General features: G+C 35.3%; 1 protein-coding gene across 23 annotated transcripts in view; it reads left to right on the top strand.

Moving 5' to 3' along the window:
* Positions 1-9818, top strand: part of LOC106880892 (uncharacterized) — a 225556-nt gene that overhangs the window by 111969 nt on the left and 103769 nt on the right. For all 23 annotated transcript variants that reach the window (XR_016243577.1, XR_016243576.1, XR_016243579.1 and 20 more), the window contains one exon: positions 4220-5059. Coding sequence is in view for 19 of the 23 variants with exons in the window: in XM_089359363.1 (XP_089215489.1) it covers positions 4220-5059 (840 nt within the window). In the remaining 4 variants the exon portion in view is untranslated. The remainder of the gene's footprint in view (positions 1-4219; positions 5060-9818) is intronic.

Here is a 9818-nt window from a genome sequence, read left to right on the forward strand (position 1 = left end):
TGCTAGTTTTTTTTTAGATGAGAATTGTCTTCTGGTAAAAAGGATTTTTTTTTTTAATCTATTCATTATGTTTCTGTACTTCATGAATATTCTTTATAAAATTCCTCAACTAGTCAGCTCCATTCCATATTCATTGTTCTGAGCTGCAGCAGTATGTAGATATCTAAGACATGACATGTAAAATGAGTATATCTTACACACACACACGCACGCACGCACACACACACACACACACACACACACATATATTCGATGAACCATATTCGATGAACAGCACCTGTGCCAGTGGAGCACTAACAGCACCGTCTGAGCGTGATGATTGCCAGAGCAGCTGTCTGGCTTCCGTGCCTCTAACTTAGCGGTTCGGCAAAAGAGACCGATAGAATAAGTACTAGGCTTACAAAGAATAAGCCCTGGGGTCGACTTGCACAACTAAAGGCGGTGCTCCAGCATGGCCGCAGTCAAATGACTGAAAAAGAGTAAAAGAGAACCTCCATACGTTATCTAATGACAGGAGAGTCCATGACACACATATATGTATTTGTGTGTGTTTGTTTGTCTGTATGCACACACACACATACATACGCATTTGTATGTGGGTGGTGATTACTTCGTTCCATTACCTGAACAACCACATGCAGATGAGGAACTCAGAGGTGCAGAGAAGTCAGTCGTCACCACCTTGATTGACTAATAGAAAACCTATTACATGTACCAAGTACTCTTTCATCAAATCTCCGTATGTGCGCACACATTATTTGGTGTAAAACCTGGGGGGGGGGGGGTAAAAAGAACACAGTGCATATAATGCCTGTGTGTGTATGTGTGCTTGTGTGTATGAAGACATACATATGCATGTTAAATTATTGTTTGTCTTTTTTTCTTCTTTCCCCACCCCCACCTCCCCATGACCTTTTGGCTTTAAAACAAGGTTCAGACTGCTTGCGGACTACATTATTATCAGGTTCACCATAACAAGCATTGATTGTTCTTAATGGCAATCAATACAGCAGATAGGAACGGGGTGTGGTTGCTGTAACGTTCACTTAGTTTCTCTACCTAACAGTTGCTATTATGAATGACTTATCACCAAATATCATCCGTGAAAGTTAATGTTGTTTTTAACTAAGTAGTGTTATGCATGCGTCTCTGTAGTAAATGTATTTCTGTTTTAGTTTGTGTGTGTGTGTGTGTGTGTGTGGTGAGGGGTGTACACATTAATATATAAAACTAGATGAATGTGTGTATGTATATGCATATTTATATATATATATATATATATATATACCAAAGTGTATGGGTGTGAATAGATAGATAATTACATGTACATTTGTGTATGTGTGTGTGTGAGAGAGATTATAAAAAGAGAAAAAACAAGGTGTGTTATGAATATAAATAAATATATATATATATATATATATATATACAGAGAGAGACAGACAGACAGACAGACAGACAAAGGGAGGACAAGATGTGTGTGTGTCAGTATAGATAATAAATATTTCAGACCTGGTTCGGTCATGAGATGTGGATGGATGCTGACAGCTCCATAAAGAAGTGCTAATCTCTCAAAGTGGATGGTACTCGGGGGAAGAGGGGAAACCAAGGAAGACGTGGGACAAAGTCTTGGAGGACAACCTCAGGACGATGAGCCTTTCGGGTGAGATGACAAAGGACCAAGATACCCAGTGCCTTGCTGTATTCAAGAAGACCTGTCCTCCACAGCAGAAGTGTAAAGACTGCATCCACTGGAAAAGAGGATCAGCCAACAAGGATCTTGTGCCAATGCCATGTTAAAAGCATCCAGCACACTCTGTAAAGTGGTTGGCATTAGGAAAGGCACCCAACCTTAGAACCTAAATCAAATCAGACTGGAATATGGCGCAGATCCACAGCTTGCCAGCCCTGGTTAAACCACCAAAACCATGCCAGCATGAGAAACAGATATTAGGACTTATCTTTACATATATATATATATATTGTTGTACTTGGGGATGGTCATATTGCCAGTTTAGCCAATAAAAACACACGCACTGTGTATTTGGTGTTAATTTGCTTCAGCTTTATATTACATTAATCTTAATCTTATTTCGGCCAGAGTTCTTTCGTCACACTTCTGTGACCTCATCGGTGGTCCTTTGTTTCCTTCTTTCTTATGTGTGTCTCACCTTGCTAACTATCAGCCATATATATATATATATATATATATATATAGGTGCAGGAATGGTTGTGTGGTAAGTAGCTTGCTTACCGACCACATGGTTCTGGGTTCAACCCCACTGTGTGGCATCTTGGGCAAGTGTCTTCTGCTATAGCTGACCAAAGCCTTGTGAGTGGATTTGTTAGACAGAGACTGAAAGAAGCTCATCGTGTATATATATATATATGTGTGTGTTTGTGTTTGTCCCCCCACCACCAACATTGCTTGACAACTGATGCTGGTGTGTTTACATCCCTGTAACTTAGCGGTTCGGCAAAAGCCACTGATAGAATAAGTACTAGGCTTACTAAGAGTAAAGTCCTGGGGTCGATTCGTTCGACTAAAGGCGGTGCTCCAACATGGCCGCAGTCAAAATGACCGAAACAAATAGAAGGGTAAAAGAGTGTATATAGAGAGAAGATCCCTCGTTTGTGGGATCAATTAACATTAGCACATGTTGTTGAATGAAATCACTTTGTGATCCATGTTAGTATGTCAGAGCGTCTGTAAATCCTATCTCATAACTTTTAAAACTCTACAATATCAATCGGCATAGTCCTTCCGTAGATGAGATAAGGATCTCATTAAACATTCTAATGCAGATCAATAACCTAGTTTCAATAAAAAAAAAGTGAAAAAAAAAAAAAGCAGGAAAAAAAAGAAAGAAAAATAACCAACTGTAAATATGTCATTGTTTTAATCAATACACAGGAAATTCTCATTAAGCTCCATTAACCTGCAGTTTGTTTCAGGCATGCTTCTTGTTATTGTGTATCTTACGCTGGTTAAATGTACAGCTATGTTGAATTTGTAGAAGATTAACTGTCGCTCCAATACATCTCTAAACATCTCGGTTATTATTTTGAAACCACCTCCGCTTTTCCATCTCCTCGTGTTTGTGTATAATTGATAAATTCTATTTGTTCTGCAAGATTCTTGGTGTGAAGTTGTGTGTTAAAACAGATATTGTTATACATGGGGATGGTCATTTTCCTTTCTTTTCTTTTCGTTTGTGGCAATGAATGCATACAGTGAAAATCAAATAGTTTTATTGGCAAAAAAAAAAAAAAAAAAAAAGGAAAATTAGAAAATTGTCATAGATACAGGTGTGGCTGTGTGATAAGAAGCTTGCTTCTCAACCACATGATTCCAAGTTCAGTCCCGCTGCATGGCTTCTTGGGCAAGTGTCTTCTACTATAGCCTTGGGCTGGCCAAAGCCTTGTGAATGGATTTGGGAGACAGAAACTGAAATAAACCTGTTATTTATATATATATATATATATATATATATATATATATATATATATATATATATATACACACTCTCGGAATGGTTGGCATTTCTAGCTGTATAAACTCCGCAAGATCAGATTGGAGCCTGGTGCAGCCATCTGGCTCACTAGTCCCCAGTCAAACCATCCAACCCATGCCAAGAAAATAATTTTTTTGAACTCTCTAACACTTCTGTTACCATATTTCTGTTGAAAGATACTGGCATTTTATTTAAATTAATTCTGGAACTAATGATGGAGTTAATTAGATAACTCAGTTGTTATTAAGCTGCTGTTTGAATCATAAACTGACATGGTATCTTGATGGAGGGTTTTAATTAAGATCACTTTAAACCAGGAAATTAACATCACAGAACCAGGTGTCGTAAGGGTTTACTTACATTAAATTTTTCTTTAACCCTTTAGTATACAGATTATTCTGTCTAATGTAATGCTTATTTAATCAAATTGTTTTGAATTAATCATGCAAAAACATCGTAGCATTAAAATTTTGAGGATGTAGTTGCTTATTCTTAGAATGACATTGTAGGATAAGTGTGCAAAGCCAGATCTGGCCAGTTTGAACATAAAACAAGTAGAATATTTGGGCCGGATATGGCCGGTTTAAATGATAAAGGGTTAAATATTGTTGAAATTAAAACCTAATTCCTGATCCTGCCTAATATTTAAAACTTAATCCTTAATTCTGTAATAATTAAAAATTGTCTCTCTTTTGTTGTCTTTGCAGGAAAAGCCGAAAGAAAACGGTATTTCAAATAATTTTGATACAGATTATGAGGTAAAAGACGACGAAGACATGTCTGAAGAAAACGAAGGACACATCTATGCTAACAGTGAGCCACTTGCTCATCCCGTGTATGAGAATGTCAGTGTGAATGGTAAAGCAGACAATGACGATACATACGAAAATGTTATGAAAGAAACAGGTAATGACCAGGAGATAAGTGTTACACTCAAGACGGAAGAGTCTAGTCCTTTGTATGACACTTTACCTTCCTTGAAGAAAGAGATCGATAACAATAATGACGAAGATGATATCGTCGTTGTTTCTGATACAATGGATGAGATGGTGGTTCATGATATTGAAAAAGAAAGCAAACCAGCAGAGGAGGCTGCTTCTGTGACAGAAGAGGATAATGCTATCGAAGCAGAAGTTGAAATAGAAATTCCACAAACGCAGGAGGAAGAACAGCCCAAGTCTCCATCTCACAGCCGGAGCAATAGTGCCAGTCCTACGGAAAGGCCTGCAAGCCCGACTCCAGCTAGTGATGAAGAACCACATGAACCAAATGTCTGTCATAGCCCAAGCCCAAGTATGTCCGATGAGGAAACTGCTAACATAGCTGCTACTTCGGAAGATAACGATAACGATACACGCCGTGATTCGATGCACAGCCCAGTCCCGACGCCAACTCCTAGGAAAAGAACAAGCTTGTGTCATGGTAAAAGCCCAGAATTTGATATTAATAAAGAAGCGTGTCGAAGCCCTAGTCCTAAGGAACCTAGTATCAGCTCTGAAGGGAGAAATACACGAAGCCCAAGTCCTGACGACATGATAATCCACCAGGTGAGTTCTTTTTGCTTTCTTTTCATTAACCATTCCAGTAAAACGTTGTATTTCCATGAGGAATTTTCTAAGTTCAACACTTCAAAAGATTACTTCAGTATTGAATTTTATTTTAATTGATTTATATAACCCTTTAATTTCCCAGGTAAATGTTTTGTCAAAGACATTTAGATACATACCCATTTTCCAACTCTGTTGTTAAATCAACATATTTTTTTTAAAGCATTTTCACCAATGATCTTATCCACCAAATAAAATATTAGTTTAGTTTGAGGCAACAGTTTTTTCTTCAAGAACTCTGCATTTCCATGAAATCCAATTTTCCTATAAATCATACAATCTTAGGAACAGCGTTGGGAACATTGAAAAACAAATTATTACATTTCACTGAAAGTTTGCAGAGTTATTTCCCTTGTCTCAATTATTGTACTTCAGTTGCCTTGATAAGGTGATTATGTCTACTAGCCTACTATGAGTTTCAGCCAGACTGGCCATTCTGGAGTAAAGTCTAAAAATTCAAGCTTTATCATAGACACTGACAGATATTAAATTGAAAAATACCGAAAATGTCATCTCAATTGTATTGTTCCAGACTGTTTTTAAAAGGATAAAGAGGACTCTTTGTTGATAATAAAACTATTGCCATATAATTTGTTAAATCATAATCCAGTATTTTATGTCTACTTTTCTATGCTAGCATGAGTTGGAAGAGTTGAGCAATTTTTTTTCTGAGACAATATTTTATAGACAGATTACTAACCAGTAATTAATCCTTACTGTTATTTCTCATGACCGACAAGAGATGTAGCCTATCCATTCTAAAACTAGGTTGCACATAGTATTGTATATCCTGGTTTATCAAGTACAATATTTTTGTGTCTAAATGTACTGCATATTTGGCATGCCTGTTCGATTTGAGATTTGAAAGTGCTGTCAGTAGGGGTGTGTTTCAATGCACACTTTTGAACACATGAACAACACACCCAGACACTAGGGGCTCTAGCAGTGGTTCTCAATCAAGGTCCATGGAAGATCTTTGTTGTTAAAATTTATCTGCAATAAATTGGTTATACTTCTATGAGACACAAAATATTTTTAATTTTTTATGCAATTCCTAATCATAAGTAAGAATTTTTTATGCACATCAAATGTCTATTTAAGTCCAGTAGAATAGAATAGGAACCAATAGGAAAATGGTATAGAACCACTGATCTGTATGGTAACTCAACCTGCTAGAAATAGCAGCCATATATCCCTCATCATACACCCTGCCATCTTAAAAAATAGGAAGGATATATTGAACAATGAAATCATATAGCCCAGTGGTTAGGGTGTCGCACTCATGATCATAAGATCATGGTTTCAATTCCTGGATTTTGTAATGTGTTGTAATCTCAGTCATTTATATACCACGGGAACCAGGTTAGTTTCTGGCCTCGTGAATCCCAGGGTTTGTCATGACAGACCCTACATTAGACAAAGTTTTCCCATATAATCAAAATAATAGGATGTCATAGCACTATTCAAAGGTCTGCTCAATCGGGGCCTTCCTTGGTTTAAACAACAACTGTGCATGTGTTTATTATTGATGTAATGACCTTCCTTAAGTTACAACAAAATCTCATGAGAAGTCCCATTAATATCTCTTTTTTTAGCCAACTTTAATCTTCTCAAGATAAACCATTTTTATGTCAATGATTTTGATGCAAATACCTCGTTATTTTATATTACTCCCACAACTTTAAAGTTTTCATCATCATCATAAGTTTGTTTTCCATACTTACATGGATTGGATACTTAGGATCTGGTAAGTCTCAGGGCCACATTGAGCTCCAATGTCAGCTTCAGCATGGTTTGTGGCTGGATGTCTAGCTGGATGTCTTTCCATACACCAACCACTTACATTGTGTACTGGGTGCTTTTTTTCATGCCACCAGCACTAGTGAGGTTGCCAAATAACTTGCAAGACAGACAAAGTAAAGGGGGGAAAATCCTTGACTAAGTGGGGTTAGTATTGGAGAAAGTAGTGGCTTTGTAGATGGTGTTAGGACATTAACCCTTTCGTTACCAACCTGGTTGAAACCAGCTCTAGCTCTGAGTACAAACGTCTTGTTTTCATAAGTTCTGAATTAAAATCTTCCACCAAACCTTAGTCACAATTTTTGTTCCTAACACTAGCTTAATGATAACTAAGTTATTTTACTAAATTCTTTGTTATATTTAAAATTAATTGAAAGAAACACAGAGCATCTCAAAATAAATTTAGTAACAAAAGGGTTAAAGTATGATAGAGGGACACATGCAAGTGTCTTGCTGTAGAGAAGATACATGGCTACCCCACATTAACTACCTGCATATCTAAATTAATACTGTCAATCACAATTTTGAGTCATGTTTGAAATACCAGCTTGATAGTGAAAATGTTAGTTATTTTAGTAAGTTTTACAAATTATTGATTGTCTGCAAAAGTACTTCAGAATGTGTATTTCCTTAGAAATATTATAAGGAAAAGGTTAATATTTTAAAATATTTTAGCAGCAGTTGCAAATGTGAAACTCTGGATTATCTTTCCATTTAACAAGCATATGATTGAACTTTGTTGAATTTGTAACAAACATCTGTTACTCTCTATTTTTCTCTGTCTGTCATCAGGAGTTTATAGAATCAATCTTGGTAGTCATTGATTTGATGTTTACTAAATTTGTCGCTAGTTTTGATTATTTTTGTCCTTATATACTTCAGCTGTCTCATCTTTCTTTCTCGGGTTGTATAAATTGTTCAAGCACCATTGAAAACACTACATGTTTTCTCTTCATTTCTTTTTTTTCGTTTATTTGGTTACATTTCACTTAGCAGCTGCTGTGTTGCTCTACTCATTATCTATGATCATTCATTCAACAAGCATGGAAAGCAGGTTACCTCTGGAGTGGATTTTTTTACAACACAGGAGTCACAAGTTACTACTGGTTAAATTTCAATTAATTCATTATCATCATCATTATTATTATTATCATTATTCTATAATTTAAGGAAAAATTGCATTCCTTCACAATTTTTATTCGGCTGCATTTTCTTCCCTTATTTGACAATAACCTCTGGGATAAAGAAAAAAAAAAAAGAATTTCTAATCTTCAATGATATTTATGTTAATGCATGAATCTCACATATTTTGACCTGATTTAAAATGTTTTAATTAATTGATATTGAAAAACAAAATAAGAATTGAATAGCAAAGGTTTTCTATTTTGTTGATTTGCCATCTGTCGGGAGAAAAAGGTTAGTTGAAAAATAGTAAGGTTTGGTATTTATAGAAACTAATGTTGTAATGAAGCTGTCATTAAATGCGCAATATTGATCTTCTATAGAGAGGAGTTTTATCTTTCTGTTTACAAAAACAAAAATTCTTTAAATCAATAGTTTATACATTTCATTGATAATGTGATTTGTTTAAAACATAGAAATATTGAAAGCAATGTAAAAGGAAATTATTGCTTCATTAAAGAGAGAAAAAAGACAGAAATAATGAATTGCAAAATGAAGCTTGTTGTGAATTCTATAAAAGTAACTGGAGATTTTTCCAGGTGGAATCTTGGGATTTTAAACGTATTCTGTTGATTTTTATTATTATTATTATTATTATTATCATTATCATCATCATGAAAAATCAAAATATTACGACTGAAAATGTGACATTTTAGAAAAAAAAAACTATATTTATATTCTATAGTTATTTGAAGAAGTCAGTAATGTAGGAATATGCTGTTTTATGTTGTTATTAGTTCAGCTAAGACTTCGGATGAAAGATGAGCTGCGAATCTGGAAGCAAAGTAAAAAAGCAAAAATATATTCTAGACTATCGATTAGCACTTCCTATTCTTGAAACAGGAAACTATAGCATCAGTGGGAAGAAAATCTATTTGCTTATTAATGAATATGTTCAGTTATCGACATCTCTGAGCATTCCAACATGAACCAGGTGAATTTTAATGTCAACGGCAACCAAAGATTGTCCTTAGGTGCTAGAATTGCAGCAGTAGTTCGAACTGATTATGATGGCAACATTATCGTAGATAGACCGTTTTCAAAATCACAATGCCAGTTAGAAAATAAATATCTCGAAACTAGAACAGGTTCGTTAAAACCTTCCGTTTGGAAAAGGGACTTGTATCGAGCAGAAATAACCGATCCCATCTACTCACATGCAAAAATCAACAAAGTTACTCACCCCCAAAATTCATTCTTTTGGAGAACAAAATCTTTCTTCCAAAATAATCAAAAGAATAGAACGAATACAAAAAAAAATGTTAAAGAGGTAAGGTTGTTTTTTTTAATTAATTTTTATCCTTATTATTATTATTGTTGTTATTATCATTATTACTTTGTTGCAAGGTGGTGAACTGTCAGAATCGTTAACACCCCAAGCGAAATGCTTAGCAGTATTTTGTCTGCTGCTATGTTCTGCGTTCAAATTCCGCCGAGGTCAACTTTGCCTTTCATCCTCTCGTGGTCAATAAAATAAATACCAGTTGGTTACTAGGGTTGACTTATGCCCACCTCTCCTGAATTTGCTGGCCTTGTGCCAAAATTTGAAATCATCATCATTATCATCATTATTATTATTATTATTATTATTATTATTATTATTATGATTATGCCTCGTATTATATTTCAACACTGCCTTACATACGACCAACACATTAATCTCAGTGTTTACAAATTGTGACACCTTCCGCTCAATGTTTTAAATTGTTTTCATCTG

Source organism: Octopus bimaculoides, chromosome 11, assembly GCF_046866305.1.
Source record: "Octopus bimaculoides isolate indiv1 chromosome 11, ASM4686630v1, whole genome shotgun sequence".
NCBI classification, from domain to species: Eukaryota; Metazoa; Mollusca; class Cephalopoda; order Octopoda; family Octopodidae; genus Octopus; species Octopus bimaculoides.